Source organism: Staurois parvus, unplaced genomic scaffold, assembly GCF_062004578.1.
Source record: "Staurois parvus isolate SC_StPar_1 unplaced genomic scaffold, SC_StPar_1.0 ptg000538l, whole genome shotgun sequence".
NCBI lineage: Eukaryota > Metazoa > Chordata > Amphibia > Anura > Ranidae > Staurois > Staurois parvus.
In genome coordinates, this window is record NW_028318334.1 from 6,387,702 (window position 1) to 6,408,055 (window position 20,354).

Genomic DNA, 20,354 nt, shown 5'->3' on the forward strand with positions numbered 1-20,354 from the left:
GGTCAGTGAAAAAGCGCCCCTTAACAGTGGTAGTCAGTTGAGACACCACTTACATTGGGGTTTATTTAAAAAAAAGTGCCCCCTACATTGGTGGTTAGTATAGATGAGAAGACCAATCCGTTGCTGCTCACTAACCTAAGAAAAGCTGTCCTAGAGCAAGGAATAGTTCATTGCAACACTGTATGTTTGTTTCCCCTGAAATTGTTTAAAGTGTTATTAAACCCAAAAGCAAACATTTATTATATTGCAGGTTACCAATTCGTAAATATGATGACTGGATTGGTTTTCTTATTTAGACTTTCTTTCTTCTGTTTTCATCTCTGATCTGGCCATCTGTTATTTTTCAACAGAACAAGCTCTCCAGCAGAATGTATCAGTTACAGCGATGAGCAAACCATTTATGCAGAGCAATACAAAGCAGAATGCTTACACATTAAATCACACACAGCACATAATAAAACAGCACACAGTTAACCCTTTGATCTCCCCAGATGATAACCCCTTCCTCCCCTGTGTTATTAGTTCAATATTAGTGCTTTTTATTAGCACTGATCACTGTATTTGTATCACTGAGGAAGTAACGCAGCGCCGTATTGCAAAAAATGGCCTGGTCAGGAAGGGGGGTAAATCCTAAAAAGAAAGAAAGAAAAAGTGACTGAACGAATGATGTCTGTGTAAACCCCCCCCCCCGGTCACATCAAGACTGACTTTGAAATCGTGCGACTTACAATGAAGATTTCAAAGTCGGGCGAGATGCCAATTTCAGGTGCAATTTGCAAGACATCTGACACAGATGTCTATGCAAATCGCATCAAAAGTAGTACATGTACTACTTTAAAAATCGGTACGGCTCTGACTAAGTTGGAACCACACCGATTTGACCACTCTAATTGCGGACAATAGGGTGCGACTTGGCATACGATTTGCAAGTCTCATGGCACCGCAAGAGCTTTCTTTTGGTGGTATTTGATCGCCTGTGCGTTTTTGTTTTTTTTAATATACTTTATTTATCAGAAACATTTTTCAAGAAATACAGAAAACAGTAAGACAGATGCCATCTAAATAGGCGTCGACCCAGATACAATCAAGATATGTAATAAATCATTTGTAACAGCAAAACATTCGATCAGTCAATAAGTCGAGAACCATAACTACACGGTGAGCCTGCAAAACCAAGCAAAACGAGGTTGGCATTCTATCCACCTACTGTATATAGAAAGGGGGAAAGAGGAAGAACAAAAAAAAAACTACGGTAGAAGAGAATAAAGAAAATGAGTGAAGAACAGAAAACAGCGAGACAAGGGTAGAGAAGGGACTTCAAGTCACTGAGTGTAGCAGGGACTCATAATCACTAGAACAGGTAAAGAAAGACCAATGGACCCACCGCTGGCGAAACTGGTCTTCCTGTCCACGAATTGAGTGTATTGCCTCAATCCTAGTCAGCCACATGGAGGTAGAAGGGGGAACCTCCTGTTTCCAGAGAGATGGTATGCAAGCACGAGCAGCATTGATCAGGTGTACCAATAAGGAGTTCTTGTAACTGTTCCTGGAAAGGTCAGAATGCAGCAGTAGATACCTAGCCGGGTCGTCCCCCAGGTCAAAATCTGTCAAGTTTTTAATAAGGTCTCTAACTTGACCAAAAAGTGTCTAGTTTTCTACAGGACCAAAATATATGTAGGAACGAGCCGTCTCCGTCATTACAACACCAGCAGAACTTTGTTGCCTCAGAGCAGATCTGGTGTAAAATGACCGAAACCCAATACCAACGTGTGAGCAACTTGTATCCCAACTCCTGGTATTTGCTCGACAGAGGAGCGATAAATAAAATACAAAATGTGGTCTCTCTGCTCAGTCAAGAAATTCCTACTCAGCTTCTCTTCCCACTTAAGAAGATACGGTGGCACAAAAGAGTTAGCCTGTTGACTGAGCAAATTGTAGGCCAACGAAATTGCATGGCATGTAGGATCAGGGTTAACACAAAAATCCTCAAAAAGGTGTATTAGGTCCCAGGTCTATCCCTCTATGGGTCAGGGAGGACAAGAAATTAACGAATTGCTGTAATCTCCAACTGTCTAAGGGTGGACAAACATCCTCTGTATTTCCACCGAGGCCTTCATCTGCTGGCCAGCCATGAAATCCCAAAGACAGAATGTGCCTCTAGAAAAGAGAGACAAGAATCTCCCATCCGAGATTCCCGGTGGAAAACAAGGGTTATCCAGAATATAAGCGGGATATCGTAGTACGCACTAGCTGACCACCCTTGCATCATTTCATGACCCCTAGAGTAGTGCCTATCAAAGGGTGGGTTTTGACAGCTGGAAGTCTGTTAAGTTCCATTTATGGTAGACAGTGTAAAGGAACAACTGTGAAACACTGCTCCATCTCTATTCATTGTCTATGACCCCCGTCCCTACACCAAGCAAGGATCCTAGCAAGATGTACCACAGAGAAATAACTGGGTCTGGGAAGGCCACCCTTCCCTGGTTCTTAGGTAACGACAAGTAGGAGTGAGAAATACGTGGAGGAGATGCATGCACCTGCTTCAAAAACAATAGAGGGATCACTATTGGGAGTGTCTGGAAAAGATGTTAAAGCCGGGGCATGATATTCATTTTAAATATTGCATTCCTACCCATCCAGGAGTGAGCAAAATCAGCCCATTTGCGAAGGTCTGCTGTGATAGCACTTAGGGCAGGGGGAAAGTTGGCCTTGAATATCTGATCTAGGGTGCGGGTAATCTTGACTCCTAAATAGGAAAAAGAGGAGGAAGCGTCCTGAAAAGGGAAGGAGGTGCAGATGGACCGAAACCTAAACTCAGGCGTAGAGACATTCAGAATCTCTCATTTATGATTATTAATTTTGAAATTCAAGAGAGAACCATAGCGGTTCAGCTCTTCAGAAAGATTTGGCAGGGAACCTCGGGGTAGCTATGAAAAACAGAAGATCAGGGAAGGCCACCACCTTGTGTTCTGTCTGGTCCATGGGTATACCCCTAACATTCGGATATGACTCAAAAGTTCTAGAGTCAAGATGAATATCAGGGGCGACAGAAGACACCACTGCCGGGTCCTTTTGTCAAGGAAAAATACACGGAGGTGGCCTCATTGGTTCTGACTGCCGCTAAAGGATGAGAATAGATGGCGTCTATCCAAGTAAAGAATCCCTGTCCCACTCCTACATGTCTGAGCGTCTCCTTCAGGAAAAGCCAGTCCACCCTATCAAAAGCCATCTCCGCATCTGCGGAAAGCAGCCACGTGGAGGGTTTTCGGGAATGAGCCCAGTGCATGACATTCAGGACCCTGGTGGTATTGTCCTTGGCTTCCTTAGAGGGCATAAAACCCACCTGGTCAGGATAGACTATCTTCTGAAGGAGAGGCCTCAGCCAAAGTGATAGGATTTTCGTAAAGATTTTTAGGTCGGTATTCAAGAGCGAGAAGGGCCTATAATTCTTACATTGGGTGGGATTTCTATCCTCCTGACAGCTATATGAGCCCGCAAAGAGTTCAAAGGCAAGGAATGTCCCTCAAGAATAGAGTTAAAGGCTGCCACAAATATAGGCACCAGGATGGGAACAAATGTTTTATAATACACCCCGTAAAACCATCTAGCCCTGGGGCTTAAGGAGCTTTACCGCCCCTAAAAACTCGTTGGTTGAGACTGGGGCACACAGACTGGTTGTTGCTTCTGGAGAAATCAAGGGCAGACCTGAATCAAATACTCTCCAATTCATCTCTGTTGGTGGCAAGTTGAGCGGGCGACAGCAGAGCAATCGGATTATAGAGCATCGAGTAATAAGAGCGGAAGGACTCTGCAATCTCCTGCGAGGAATAACAGCGCTGCCCCTGCCCCTTGTCAATAAAAGGTATATAGCTTCTAAGGGAGAGTTCACGAAGGGAAAACTCCAACAATCTGCCCGGCTTAATACCATGCTTATAGAACAACTGACGGATTCTCCGTAATTTGTTCGTAGTGTTGTGAAGAAGCAGTTCCGCAAATTTGCTCCGCTGAACGCGTAACTCAGCTGCCACTACCTGCGACAAGGATATTTTATGTGTTCGCTCCAGAGTAGCCACCACATCCGACTGACTCTGAAGCAGGGCCAGTCGATTATGTTTTATCTCCAACGCTTTTTGAATAAGCGCTCCACACATGACACAATTGTGCGATTCCCATTGCAGAGTGGGAGAAACCTCTGGGGTGTCATTCTCTAAAAAAATCTCAAGGATCGCATAAATTCATCTAACAGAGGGCCCTCCTTCAACAGAGACTCATTAAGCTTCGAACCCATCCGCAAATGCAGAGTAACTGGTGCATGATCCTAGATAGTTTAGGTGGCTATCGATGCGCAGAGTACCTCTGGAAGCAAAGAATGGGAGAGAAAAAGATAGTCTATGCTGGAATAACTGTCATGTGGGAAAGAATAGAAAGAGTAATCCTGGTCATTAGGATGTAAAATACGCCATACATCCACCAGTCTAAGAGAAGCCAAAGCTTTCTTGATACGCCGAAGACACAGGTAGGATAAATGCAAAGTAGATCACGACGTATCAAGAAGGGGGTCAAGAGCCAAGTTTAAGTCAACGCCCAAAATATACACCTCCCTCCATGAAGTTCTGCAGATTGTTCAGTATGTCTTCTAGAAATGTCAATTGAGCCTGATTAGGAAGATAGACCGAAGCTAGGGTAACTCTATGCTCCTCCAGATCTCATTTAACTACTTTAAGGGTTTCAGAAGCTGGGAGGCGGGGCGGGGTTTTAGGGTCACATGATCGGGAAAGGTCCCAATCGAAAGAGGAGATCGGGACCTTTCCGTGAGTACCGGACTTGTGTGCTGGGAGCGCGCAGGACGCGCGCTCTCAGCATATATGTTTTTCTTAATTGCAAGCAAATGTGCGGCCGCTCAGTGCCAAGGCCCAGAGGACGGGAGGCCACACATTTGCATGCGGCCGGCGCCAAGAGGTTAAGAAAGATGTAGCGACCTGCCGGGTCAACGTTCTGATCAATGAAAGACCATGCACGCCATTCTGGAAAACAGGATACTCACCCTTTCATCTTCAAATTGGGAGTTGTGCTATGATAAGATAAGGGGAATCGAAAATTAGAGAATTTGGGAGACTCTGCGGTTTATATTTTTTGTGCTGTACAAAAAAAAAAAAGACCGACAATTTTGAGGAAAAAAGACTATATGTTTGACTTTTTGCTATTAAACATGTCCAGTATAGAAATTTAAAAAAATCAAATTTCATCATAAATTTAGGCCAAAATGTATTCTTCTACATGTCTTTGCTAAAAAAAAAGTCCCAATACGTGTAAATTAATTGGTTCACTTGAAAGTTATAGCATTTACAAATGGTGGTATGTATACTGGGATTTTTTTTCTTATTTTTGATTTTTACTAGTAATAGTGGCAATCAGCGACTTATAGCGGGACTGCAGCAGGCATTCTGACACTGGGGGGATCTGACTTGGTGTCACTGACATCCCAAGTGACACCAATAGAGTAATAAGTGCTAATAATAAGCACTGACACTGTACTAATGGCACTGGGCAGGAAGGGGTTAACATGTGGGGTGATCAAAGGATTAACTGTGTTCTGTTTTACAGTGTGCTGGTGTGTGCTTCACTGTAAGCACACTGCAATGCATGGCTCTGCTATGCAAAGCCATGCATAACAGTACGCAGGAGTTGACAGGGGAGTGAACTGTTTTGTTCACTTACAGTTCTCTCCCTCCATCGGTAATCCTGCTGGATCACCGGCGAGTAATTACCGGCTGGTACCCGATAATTGACAGCCAAGGCTGTGAATAGCGGCGTTGGTAGGGCACGCGTGTCGTTCACGTGCGCCCCCTACCAGGAGATGCAAAATCTTTTGTGCACTCCTGTTGCCCTGTAGCAGTATATTTGCTATACGGCGGCGGGAAAGCGGTTAACCACTTGCTGCTCCTGCACAGTAGATTTACTGCGGCGGGGCGGCACGTGCAGGCTTAGTCACGTACTGTATATACAAATGATTGAGTCTGCACCTGTTTAGGAGCATGCAGAGTGTCCCTCCTGTAGTCACTGTATCTACAGGACACATTGGGTCACTGTTACCAGCAATCAATAACCGGGTAACATGCGTGATTGGTTATAGTGATCATATGATAACAATGTAAACAATTTATCTTGAATGGGGTTCCATTCATGAACAGCTTGCTTGCTATTTTGATCTGTGATTGTCCCAAAGCAATCACATGGTACTTGGCTGCTTGTACCATGTGATTAGCTTAGCCAATCACAGATCTCAAACAAAAGCAAGCTGTTCATGAATGGTTAACCGATTCATGACAGCTAACGCTATTGCTTCTACAGTGATCTGTAAAAAAAAGGAGAATAAAAACGATAATAAAAGGAAATAAAAGTATTAAAATATATTTGTTAAAAAAATTATTTATTTTATTACATACTGTCATCAGTCAATGTACCTAATCACTGCTACACCAGTCATATGGTGATGCTGTACTGCACTGGTAACAGTATGAAAAAAAAATTTTGATTCATTTTTTCATTATTTCTTCATTTTATGAAAAATTGTGACAAAAACATTACAACTTCAAAAAAACTCACCATGGCTCTTACTAAATTTCTGACTGTCTACTCTCCAAAAAGGGGTTATTTGGGGGGTATTAGTACTGTTCTGGAATTTTAAGGGCCTCGTGAAATGAAATAGGCAGTCAGTACATCAGGAATGACAGATTTCAAATATAGATATCGTAGTTTGTAGACGCTATAACTTTCACAAAAAAACAAATATACACTTATTAGGTTGTTGTTTTGCTAAAGACATGTAGCAGAATATATTTTGTCCTAAATTTATGGCGAAAATTGATTTTATTGGATATGTTTTATAACAGAAAGTAGAAAATATTGTTTTTTTCCCGCAAAACGGTCATTCTTTTTTCATTTATATCATAAAAGTACAGTGGTGATCAAATACCACCAAAAGAAAGCTTTATTTGTGTGAAAAAAAATTATATAAATTTGGGTACAGTGTTGCATGACTGCGCACTTGCCAGTTAAAGTAAAAAAGTTCCCCGGTCATGAAGGGGGTAAAACTGTCTGGAGCTCAAGTGGTTACAGGGTCTGGTATGGATTTACTTTTGTATGATGAACCCCTTTAAAATCCATACCAGACTCAAAGGGCATATTATAGGGGAGGGGGGACCCTACCTAAATGTTTTTTATTTATTGCCATTGGACGTGCTACAGCAAAAGTGATATTTGTAAAGAAAACAAAATTATAAATTTTAAATTGAAGGCAAATTACATTTAATTGCCAGATTTTATTATAAAAAAGCAGCACACAGACCCTTCCAAAGGTCCCCTAAAATACATAGCAGATCCTTAAGGGGGTCTATGTGCTTTAAAAAAAAAAAGAATAAAGTTGGCAATGAAATGTTATTTTTGAAATGTTAAACACTTTTTTTCCAATTTTTTTGGTCGCGTTCCAGGCACACATACCCCTCACTCCTTTGGCTCTGATTCCTAGCTCCCAGTGGTTGCGCCATAAATTCCTCTTTCAGACAGAAGAAAAAAAAAGGAAGACATTCTATATTTGAAAGCCTTGTGTATGTTTATTCAAATGGACGGTGCACAAAGGAATCCACCTGAACCTGCAAGTGTGTTTCACTGTATCCAGAGCTTATTCGTAGAGCATTTATTTTCCTTTGTAAATGTCACTGCTGCTGAAGCACTTTTTCGCAGGGTAGTGCCCACCACCTCCATGTTATTTTTTATGCTCATTTGCCTATTAACTAAAAAAAATAGCATTTGTCAGATTCAGCTCCTATTGGTTTCAGCTGGGTTTTTCATCTGAACTTCTTCGAAGTCTGCCGAACCATGCTCGAACGAAACCCAGGACTTTTCATCTCATACCTAGTTAAGAACTTGGTGTACAGTTGAATACTGGGCTGTGATTTACACCTGTTTGGGGAACAGTGGGGGTACAAACTGGGCACAGGTCATGAAAATGTATGTTAAGAAAATATATTTTGTACTAGCAATCGTAGATTGGGGAGTAAAAGAAAACTGTCCCTGTGCCAAAAACAACAGATATACTGTGAACCAAGGAAGATTTTGGGTCCGCAAACTTGTGGGATCCTAATTTAGCAAATCCATTAAAAAATGTAAAAATTATAAACAGGGTACATCAGAGCCAGCTAGTAGTATACCCTCATTTTTCAGTATTCAGAATTTACTGTAAAAAAGGAATGGGAGCAAGTTGTGAAGCAGACGGTAGTTTTCCAGTCTCACACAAGGATAGTACTGGAACAGGCCCGTTCCATGAGGTGGTCATTTAGAGGTATTAAAAAGAATAGGAATGAGCAGCAATTTTTCTTGTCCTATATATGCAAATCAGTTGGGAAATATTGTAAAGCTTGCTTCATGCACCCCAACCACATTTTCATGCTGACAATCCTTGACTATGCCTTCTGGTATCCAAAAATAATCCCTCTCAGGAATAAGTCCTCTGAGGTTATAGCAAAAGAGCTGTTCCACATTTTTCCATAAGTTTTAGCCTAGAAATCATGGAAGCAAGAGGCCCCAAGTCCATCATGGTAAAATGGAATAAAGAGGCAGAGGGAGTTTTTCAAATTGCTGAAGTCAGTATAATGTCTGTTAGGAACGTCTGACAAACCAATGTCTCTGATGTTCCTCTGGGAGCAGTCCTGTCGCAAGAAATCAATGGAGCAGAACAGCCGGAAACTAGCTCCTGCAGAGAGAGGAACTATTCAATAGATGAAAAAGAGTGTCTGGCCATAAAGTGGGAAGTAGAGTTGATGAGGTATTACCTTTTGGGTAGATGGGTCCGATTTCAGGCCATTCGCTGCAGGACTTTAAAAGTTTATTTCCACTTTTTACAGTCAAATTGGGATAACACTTACTTTATATTTGTTACAGGTTCATAAAGCATAACTTGAAACAAATTAAAATGTTTTCATTGTTAGTTGTATACTAGATTTCAATAGTGTTTGTCCTAACAAAGTCATACAGATTTCAGGGCTTGGGTTCTGAATTATGAGAGGAAATGCAAGATGTCCCTATTTTTGCCAGTGGGGAGTAAGTTGCTCGCAGTCTGCCCAAGGCCTCCTCCTATATTTAAATTATTTTTAAGTAAGCCTTGTGAATGGGAACACATAGCAAACATAGTGGGATTTTCTAACACACAACAGCAGAATGGGGAATACACTTTAAATTTTGTGTAGAACACAAAATGCGCTCCTCGTCATCAGTCAGAACAGAAGGGAAGGGTATATGCAGGGCCAAATGTGTGCAAAATAAATCAAAACAAGATTCAAATCGTGAGCAACACGTGAATTGTGAAATCACTCTGTGTACACTGTAAATAAATATATATAAATGTGAACAATCAGTGTACACTCATGAAACAAAAATAAATGAAAAAAAAAATTAAAATAAAATAAAATTAAAATAAATGAAATAAATAAATAAAATTATGTAAATTGTGAACACTCCGTGAACACTTCTATAAAGCTGAAATGCATACAATCACCCTCATTAGAGTAATAGCAAGCCTTTACAGAGTACACCTAAGACTCTCACTCCAGTTTTCAAACATTGACTGGCACAAAAAAGGTTTTTGTATAACATAATTTACTTTCAAGGGTGAAAGTTAGCAGCTAGCAGTTTCATGTTTTGTTGATTTAAGATTTTCTATGACTGATGTGCGGAAAACAAACTTTTTGTTTTTTCAGATTCCTATTAAGTTCTTTTCTAGGTCCTGGAGCCCTGAGACTTTGTAGAATCCATTCATAGGTTCTTATGGAACCTGGTAGACTTTTCATTATTAGTCTCAGTCATCCACAGGTCTTTATATGATGTGAAAAAAACTAAATATATATATATATATATATATATATATATATACTGTATATACAGGTGAAACTCAAAAAATTTGAATATCATGCAAAAGTTAATTTATTTCAGTAATGCAACTTAAAAGATGAAACTAATATATGAGATAGACTCATTACATGCAAAGCAAGATAGTTCAAGCTGTGATTTGTCATAATTGTGATGATTATGGCTTTCAGTTCATGAAAACTCAAAATCCACTATCTCAAAAAATTTGAATATTGTGAAAAGGTGCAATATTCTAGGCTCAAAGTGTCCCACTCTAATCAGCTAATTAAGCCATAACACCTGCAAAGGGTTCCTGAGCCTTTAAATGGTCTCTCAGTCTGGTTCAGTAGGAATCACAATCATGGGAAAGACTGCTGACCTGACAGTTGTGCAGAAAATCATCATTGACACCCAAAAGGTAATTGCAAAAGAAGTTGGATGTTCCCAAAGTGCTGTATCAAAGCACATTAATAGAAAGTTATGTGGAAGAAAAAGGTGCACAAGCAGCAGGGATGACCACAGCCTGGAGAGGATTGTCAGGAAAAGTCCATTCAAAAGTGTTAGGGACTTTCACAAAGAGTGGACTGAGGCTGGAGTCAGTGCATCAAGAGCCACCACACACAGACGGATCCTGGACATGGGCTTCAAATATCGTATTCTTCTTGTCAAGCCACTCCTGAACAACAAACAATGTCAGAAGCGTCTTATCTGGGCTAAAGAAAAACAGACCTGGTCTGTTGCTCAGTGGTCCAAAGTCCTCTTTTCTGATGAGAGCAACTTTTGCATCTCATTTGGAAACCAAGGACCCAGAGTATAGAGGAAGAATGGAGAGGCACACACTGCAAGATGCTTGAAGTCCAGTGTGAAGTTTCCAGTCTGTGTTGATTTGGGGAGCCATGTCATCTGCTGGTGTTGGTCCACTGTGCTTCATTAAGTCCAGGGTCAACGCAGCCGTCTACCAGGAGATTTTGGAGCACTTCATGCTTCCTTCCGCAGACGAGCTTTATGGGGATGCTGACTTCATTTTCCAGCAGGACTTGGCACCTGCCCACACTGCCAAAAGCACCAAAACCTGGTTCAATGACCCTGGGATTACTGTGCTTGATTGGCCAGCAAACTCGCCTGACCTGAACCTCATAGAGAATCTATGGGGCATTGCCAAGAGAAAGATGAGAGACATGAGACCGAACAATGCAGAAGACCTGAAGGCCGCTATTGAAGCATCCTGGTCTTCTATAACACCTCAGCAGTGCCACAGGCTGATAGCTTCCATGCCACGTCACAGTGAGGCAGTAATTGCTGCAAAAGGGGCCAAAACCAAGTACTGAGTACATATGCATGCTTATACTTTTCAGAGGTCTGATATTGTTCTATGTACAATCCTTGTTTTATTGATTGCATGTAATATTCTATATTTCTGAGATTGTGGATTTGGGGTTTTCATGAGCTGTAAGCCATAATCATCACAATTATGAGAAATCATGGCTTGAACTATCTTGCTTTGCATGTAATGAGTCTATCTCATATATTAGTTTCACCTTTTAAGTTGCATTACTGAAATAAATGAACTTTTGCACGATATTCAAATTTCTCGAGTTTCACCTATATATATATATATATATATATATATATATATATATATAGCACTGAGTAAATTGATGAGGCTATATACAGGTAAGTACTCATAATAAATAAAATATATAGAAGCTGAATGATGCATGAGAGTTTTTTCACTTTCTCTGCTGTTGGAACCTGCTGCTAGGTGAAAAGTCTGAGTGCTGACAGACCACTAAACAGGTATCTGTTTCTTTTTGGGGTACCCATTATCGGGGACCCTGTTAGCTGGGAACTGACCTCAGTTCAGTTATTGACTTGGACAAAGATATGTTTTGTTTATTTTATGCTATGGGCTTGCTATGTAAAGCCCCCCTGCATTGAAACCGTTTGTTTGCTACCTTGCTGAATAAAAGCACGGGCCAAGTCTGCTAGGACTGTTTCTGGGTGTCCATGTTTCATGCATGGTTTATTCTGAAACCAGTTAAGCTTTATGTACATACATCTAATCCAGGTTTAAGATAAACAGACCATTTTTTCATTATGTGCCTTTCTACTTACTATTGAGACCTGCGGTTTTGATAAGAGCTTGATGCATTTTGTTTGCCAGGTTGTATAGTTGGCGGGCTCCTGGGGCAGGAAATAGCAGGAACAGTAGTTAAGAAAGTTCTGTATTTCATTTCAAACTGGAGATGGCACAGGAGTTAATGCAATCAGTGAACACTACAGCTTTCTGCCAGTTCAAAGAATGTACAATAATTGTTTTAGCCTCTGTTTCCTTTGCTTAAGATTATAAATATCATCCTTACAGTTTATGCTCTGCTTGCATGGTATTTCCTGTTTAATGACTTTGAAAATGGAATTAAAAAAAAACCACTTCCAAAGAGATTTGACTTCAATTAAAGCCAATATGAAAACCGCAGTGCATGCATGTTCAGTAGAGGTATATACTTTAAAACAGTTAAAGGGAAATTTAACCAAATGATTTTTATGAGACAGTACAGCCTAACTCAACTGAGATTCCAGTATATTGTATTTAGTCTGAGAAACTTAACTACTCATTTTGAATAATGCAGTAACTATGAAGACCACCAGACGTATTATACTCTGCTTTTTACATGCCGCTGTCATAGCTTCATGTGTGCAGTGAGGTGTTGATTTAAACACTGTATCTACCTTTAAACTGTAATGTCACTTTTGTTCATAAAGAACACTAAATGGGCAACTTTTTAAAATAACCTCCTGTGTACTGAGTGGAAGGCTCTGCCAGCTATAGTCACACGCTTTGATGCAGGCATGCCCAAGAAAAATATGTCTCTCAGCTTCCCCCCATTCTCAGCAGCTCAGAGAGGTCACACCTGATACGATAAGGATAGGCAAGAAAATAATCTTCCAGGTGAGAGACCTTCCACTGTCAGAATTGGTGTTCAGGTAGTCTGCCAGGAACCCAATTGCACACAGCTTCAAATGAAGGTTCAGCTACTGTAAGGAGCCTGTCCCCAGTTGGGGTGACACCTTGTCCTCAGGCCTTGGATCCCTCCAGCTGTTCACCTGTGTTAAGAGGCCACACCTAATTATGCAGAGATAGCTGGGAAAATGGACTTCCAGGTGAGAGACGTTCCACTTTCAGGACTGGTGTGTGGCAGTCTTTTAGGACCCAATATTACACAGCTTCTCCTGAAGACCCAGCTACTGTGAGAAGCCTGTCTCCAGTTGGGGTGACCTTTTGTCCTCAGGCATTTGTCCCTCCAGCTGTTCACCTGTGTTAAGATGCCACACCTAATAACACAGGAATAGCTGGTATAATGGTCTTCCAGGTGAGAGATTTTTCACTGTCAAAACCAGTGTGTGGCCAGTCTTCCAAGAGCCCAATTGCACCCAGCTTCTCCCGAAGACCTAGCTACTGTGAGGTACCTGTCCCTGTTTTGGGTGGTCCTTTGTCCTCAGTCCTTGGATCCCTTCAGCTGTTTCCACTGTCAGAACTGGTCTGCAGGAAGTTTGGTAGGATTCAATTGCACCCAGCTTCTCCCGAAGACCTAGCTACTGTGAGGTGCCTGTCCCTGTTTTGGGTGACCCCTTGTCCTCAGGCCTTGGATACCTCCAGCTGTTCAACTGTGTCAAGAGAACACACCTGATAATGCAGGGATAGCTGGGAAAATCCAGGTGAAAGGTGAAAATGGTCTTCCACTGTCTGAACTGGTGTGTGGGCTGTCTGGCAGGAACACAACAGTACACAGCTTCTATTGAAATCTTACCTACTGTGAGGAACCTGTACCAAGTTGGGGTGACCCTTTGTCCTCAGGCCTTATATGCCTCCAGCTATTCACCTGTTTTAAGAGGCCACACCTAATAACCCAAGAATAGCTGTTAACATGGTCTTCCAGTTTAGTGACTTTCCACTGTCAGAAAAGATGTGTGGGCAGTCTGGCAGGAACCCAACTGCACACAGCTTCTCCTGAAGACCTAGCTACTGTGAGGTGCCTGTCTCCATTTTGGGTGGACCTTTGTCCTAGGATGCCTCCAGCTGTTCACCTATGTTAAGAGGCCACACATGATAATGCAAGGATATGCTTCTGCATCACTCATAATCTGTTTTGTACTATTCTGCAGTGTATGCATTCTCTTTGCCATCCTAAACCTTCTTTGTATTATTGCTTCTAATTTTTCTTTCCATTTAGTAAACTGCAAATTTCAGTTACTCCCTTTCTGATCATTTAGGTAATTATCTACAGCAGGGTTTCTCAACCACTGTTCTATGGAACCCAATGGTTCCTGTAGAGGTTGCTAAGGGTTCCTTGAGCAATGAGCAATTTGTCCCTCCCACTGACACTGTTGATCTTTTTAGTTATCTATAAGGGAATAATTCTTCCCAATGACCACAAGTGTAAGGAGCATTCTTCCTACTGACCATCACACTAATGTATCATGAGTTGTAGATATAGTCATATTTAGCAGGGGTTCCCTGATACCAGAAAGTTATTTCAAGGGTTCCTCTGTGTTAAGGTTGAGAAAGGCTGACCTACAGTATTCTATTAAGCCGTAAAAGAGAAACACTGCTGGGAAAATCTGTGCCAATCACTTGCAGTCACAGATATTTTTTTGTTGTTTTAACTTTTACACACTCTTAGAAAATAATAGCTTTCTTCAAAGTCAAGTAAATAGATACCAAATATGTCAAAATGATGAAAAACTAATACCCAAAACTGTCCATAGTAGACACCATTACAGCTCATCCATTTAACTATGAACAATGGCCCAGCACTGTTATAAATTTGATTGCACTCATAGTGCTGATTTAACTTATAGTGTTCATTCCATCATTTTTATATACTTCCAGCTAATGACATGTGCAACGTTGTGGACCATGGATGTGAATTTAAATGTGTCAGCACTCCAGGATCATACCACTGCATTTGCCCAGAGGGCCAAGAACTTCAAGCAGATGGAAAAACTTGTAACAGTGAGTATCCAAAAAACTGGCAGCTATAGAAGAGACACATTAAAGTGAACATGCAATGGTTTTCAGTGCCAAAAATTATTGCTGGACCCTAAGGTAGATACCTCTAGATACCTGCACTACTTAATGAATAAGGAGAGGAGTCCTATTATATATTATACAACAACCTTCACTTGTCCCATTCTGGGCTTCACACTTCAATATTATGTCTTATAATTCATTAAGGCCTCAGGCTTCATGGTTAATGTGACCAGTCATGCCTCTGCCTCACACAGGTCATGGGTACACAGAGCTATTTCAGCCCCAGTAATTATTTATGGGGGTCTAATTGTTGCTTTTCATAGTAAGTAGCAATGGAGGGCAAGATAACCCATATTTACTATGGGCATTTGGTCTGGCTTATGCTCACCTTCAAAAACTACTGCACACTGCCAACTCAACCTTTGGGTTTCTATAGAAACAGGAGCACTGGAGATCTCCACTTCAACTCTGGGCTTGCACCCTGCAGCCCCATAGGCTTTAATTAATGCCACTCTCTCTTGTCAAGTTGACAGGAATCAATAAGAGCCAATGAGGGAGCAAGATACATGTGCCAGTGAAGATGAGGTCTCCACTGCATCAGAACATGATAATTTTTTATTCTAAGATAAGGCCAACTGGCAGCTTTTTTACTTCTCTAGCTTATTTTGTACTTGTCATTTAAAGTGGGGGGCAAGGCAAATCCTAACTAAGCTTAAATCTACTCTCTCCCATCATAAGCCTATGCTGTCTACCCTGTAAAAGGAAAACATTTTTATACTTACCTATTCTGTAGTCTGTCTGGTCCACTCACATGATCTTTCCAGCACTGGCTTCAATGTAGAGGAGAGATCTCCGACACCGACTGCAGAGACTGGGTGTTGACATCACCCATAGGCTTACTATAGGGAATCCATTATCCACTGTCCCTCCTCTTCACTGAAGCCACTGCTGGGACTCAATCACGTGACTGGACCAGAGTGACTTCAGAAGTTGTCAGTGATGTCTCCTCTACACAAGTACAGGGCTTTTTTCCACTCAGAACAGATGCAGGAACTCCCCCCTTCTGAATCACCCCTGTCTCTGCCCCCTACCCACCTCCAAACACCACCCCTTGGTTCCTCATCCTATGCCCTTCTTAGTACTGCACCTTTTAGAGAATATAGAACAAATTATCATATTGTTGTGCTAAGTAATTTGGAGTTTGTTAATGATAATAAAGCAGTAAAATAGATCCCCTGTAGCCAGCAACAATAGAGCCCCCCCAGCAACAATAGAGCCCCAAGAACAACAGATCTCAGAACCCTCCAGCAGCCAGCAATAATACACCCCCTCCAGGGGCGGACTGACCATTTGGGAACTCGGGCACTGCCCGAGGGCCCAAGGTCAGTAGGGGGCCCCATGAGATGCCCCTGGTACCTTTTCATAGGCTTTTTTGGGTGTGGTTTGAGTGTGGGCGAGGACACAGGGGCCCCATGATCCCCTGTTGCCTGGGGGCCCCATGAGTTGTCAGTCCACCCCTGACCCCCTCTCTCAACAGTAGTAATTTCCCAGCAACAAATTGCTCCCCCAAAAACATAAGACTCCCCCCCAGCAACAATAGACCCCCCACTCCAGAGTAGACCCCCTCCAGCAACAATAGAACACCTAGCAGCAACCATCAATATACCCTCCAGCACAAACCAACACCCCTTGTTATTACATACATCCAGTGCTGGAGGTGACGGAACTGCGTTTCCCCATGTTCCCGCTGAAAAAAATCCTTCGGTATGTATAGGCATCTTTCCTTTTACAGGGTAAATAGAATAGGCTTAAAATGGGGTGGGAGGAAATTTAAGCTTAGTCAGGTTTTGACTTGCCTTCCACTTTAAAGTTACAAAATATCTGTGCTTTCCAATAAGCTCACCCATTTGACCTCCCAGCTCTTCTCATAAGGTGGCCAAATATAAAAGCAGACCTCAAGCACTGGCTGGCTGTTCAGATTGTCATGGTCTACCCCTGGTAAGGTCGCATTTACAACCTCAACAAGTGCACACATGGGCTTTCATCATATGGACTTCCTCTCTCCTTGTGCCAAGCAAGCCCAAGACTCTCATCTCAGTTCAACTATGCCTTTGGCAGATAATTAGAGATACATAATACAGATGTTTTCTGTAACAACTTAAAGAGGCACTCTGATCTTAAGTTAAATGTGCATGGACATGTCGAATGCAAGTAAAATGCAGATTGCCTTCAGATTGTTTTGAGGATAATATGTTTTGTATTTGAGCATTTTAAATTTGAGCTGCCTTGGAGAGGTTTTTGTTGCAATCACATTGACATGAAGGGGGGAAAAATTAAGACAGCCGACAAATACAAAAATAAAGTAAAGCCGAGCAAATAGATTGCCAGTACTCTGAAGATCCAAATTAAAATTCAAATCCCCTGATCTGCTGCCCAAATACACATGACAAAAATTAAGGGTATTGATATAAACTTATATTGCAATGGAATCTCTAAATAAACCAGCCATTTTAGCTTCAGAACTTGCAGTACTGTTAAACTGAAGGTCTAGCACTGGGCATTCTAGAAAATGTTGAGTCTGTGCCAGCTCTTATATTATATCACAACTGACACCAAAGATTACATACATCCGGTGATACTCCTGTTGTAACATGGGAGTTGAGTTTTCTTTTGTGGTAATTTTAATGCAAATAGTCCTTGTTAGAGCATATCTTTCCTACTGACTAGGAAGCTGACCTTCAATAAAGTTTTCCTTTTGTTTATATCATCATTAAACTATGCTATACATTCTATCTATTCCAGAATGCTCCACTGGTTACATTGATTTGGTGTTTGTAATCGATGGCTCAAAAAGCGTCCGACCTTGGAACTTTGAGTTGGTAAAGCAGTTTGTGATAAAGATTGTGGACTCCTTGGACGTGTCAGTCCATGGCACACATGTAGGACTGGTTCAGTATTCCAGTCGGGTGCGCACTGAATTTTCCTTAAATCAGTTTAAAACATCAAAGGATATTAGTAATGCAGTGAAGAACATTGCGTACATGGAGAAAGGCACCATGACTGGACTGGCATTGAAGCATATGGTGGAACACAGCTTCTCCCAACAGGAAGGAGCCAGACCCAACGTGCCGAAAATTGGTTTGGTGTTTACTGATGGCCAATCACAGGATGATATCTCAGAATGGGCTAAAAGAGCCAAGGATGCTGGTAAGAAAACCAATGATCATTCTGGATATCTACAGATAAAACTTGTAAAATAAATTTTGACAGATTCCTTACACTGATCATGTCAGATGGACAAAAAATGAGCCCCAAATATTGTACAGCAAGACTGCACACTGCTACAGTTTATGCAATGTGATTTAGACTACATTACATATACATTTCTTTTTAAATTATAAGATATGGCTTGTCAGAGTTAGTCAATAGCTATTATATATATATATATATATATATATATATATATATATAATTTTGTTTTTTTTTCTCTGTCAAAGTGCATAAAGTAAATAAATATGTGCATAAATTAATTACTTAAATCATGAATGGCAATAAATTGATAAATATGTGAATGAGTGATTAGGTAAATAAATAAGTCCGAAAATACATAAAAGTTAATGACAGATGTGAAAAAATGATCACGATAAAGTGCTGGAAAGATCAAGGTGCTCTGTTGTGCCTAGAAATGGCCATAACTTTCCTGTGTATCCACTCTTCACCACTGTGGACTCCACCAAGAGTGATATTAAAGCCCCTTATCAGAAATTTAGACCTCTAAACAGAAGGTCTAACTGCACTTAACAGAGAGAACCCTCACTGAATAAATGGATGGGTCACCACTCAGCTTCAGTCAGGAATCAACCAGCCTACCAGATGGCTACAAATATCACCATTTAGCAATCCTCAGGATGCCAACTTGCACCAAAAGATGAATCAAAAAGCTCTCAACAAGGATAAATCCAGGTAAACACAAAGGGTTTGCTCATCATATAGCAGTAAAAAATACATTTATTCAAAACAAGACATCTACTCACATTTAGGAGAAATGTTAAGGCGTGTCATGTAAACAGCATCAAATGCCCCGGTGGATGTGATGACGTTGTCATTGGGGCATCAGAGGTCCGGTAGAATGTGCATGAAGACAACTTTTTAATCTACTAGCCAATATCTCAAGTTAGCCAATAAAGGGTATCACTCAGGGGCGGACTGACCATTCGAGCACCGGGGTCAGTAGGGGGCCCCATGAAATGCCCCTGGTACCTTTTTTATAGGCTTTTTTGGGTGTGCTTTGAGTGTGGACAAGGACACAGGGGCCCCATGATCCCCTATTGCCCGGGGGCCCCGTGAGTTGTCAGTCCACCTCTGGTATCACTCAAACTCTTTCAGCATCATGATGAACACTCTACTACCGTCATACACACAGGCTGGGCTATGAATTCCTTGTTTGTTTCTATCAGACTTGTGCCTGACTCACAAAGATTTGTCAGAATTCACACTGAGCAAGGACTGGACTTTTGCTGACTGTTCTTCCCTTCTGCATGTTGTTCCCATTGCAGGTATCACTATGTATGCTGTAGGTGTTGGAAAAGCAGTTGAAGCGGAACTCAATGAAATTGCATCAGATCCCGTAAACAAACATTCCTTCTACACAGCAGATTTCACCACAATTGATCTCATTGCTGAAGATTTAAAACTGAACATTTGCCCAGGTATGAAGTGTCAGTGGTGCCTTCTTGTTTTCAGACTATTCAGATTCCTCCTAAAGAGAAACGTGCAGAGGTCATATGTGTGCAAGGAAGATCTAGCAGGTGTCACCAGATAAGGATGACCAGATTTCCCACCTTCCATCTTTCTTGGTGATATTCTGTCTGTCTATGTGGAGCCTAATGAAAAAAGCTGAATCAATTCACTACTGGGTTGGATAATTTAAAAAATTATGGAAACATGGTCACTGACCATCCTTTGAAGCAAACTTGGCAGATGAATATATTAGCAACCACTGAATGGGTTTTGGCTACAGGGTGTCTAGAAGGTGTAGACCTTAACGTTTCTTGCCTAAATTTTACCCTGGCTCCTTTGTGGCTAACAGTCCATCACTAGAACCTTAGCAGCATGGTACACGACTGCTAAATATTAAATACATGTGGAAGAAAATACCTGGTGATCCTGCTGAAAATCTTGTAAGCTGATAATTTCCTGTGCTCTCTGCATTTTTATCAGTTATATTGAGGGGCAGGTTTTCTTAGTCCTGTCTTGTTTCTTTTGTCCTATTACAGTAGGGAGAATGAAAATTGTCACCATAGGACAGGAAATATGTTAATGATAAAATGACCAAGTGATCATATAGAAAAAACCTAAGTTGTAATGCATTACATTTTTTCTGGGTGTAGATATGCTTGAGGTTTTACGACCTGCAGCC

General features: G+C 41.3%; 1 protein-coding gene across 3 annotated transcripts in view; it reads left to right on the plus strand.

The window, feature by feature from the left end:
• MATN4 (matrilin 4) overlaps positions 1–20,354 on the plus strand; it is a 135,515-nt gene that overhangs the window by 107,366 nt on the left and 7,795 nt on the right. For all 3 annotated transcript variants that reach the window (XM_089690644.1, XM_089690645.1, XM_089690646.1), the window contains 3 exons: positions 14,795–14,917; positions 17,738–18,142; positions 19,492–19,644. In XM_089690644.1, the coding sequence (XP_089546770.1) occupies positions 14,795–14,917; positions 17,738–18,142; positions 19,492–19,644 (681 nt within the window). The remainder of the gene's footprint in view (positions 1–14,794; positions 14,918–17,737; positions 18,143–19,491; positions 19,645–20,354) is intronic.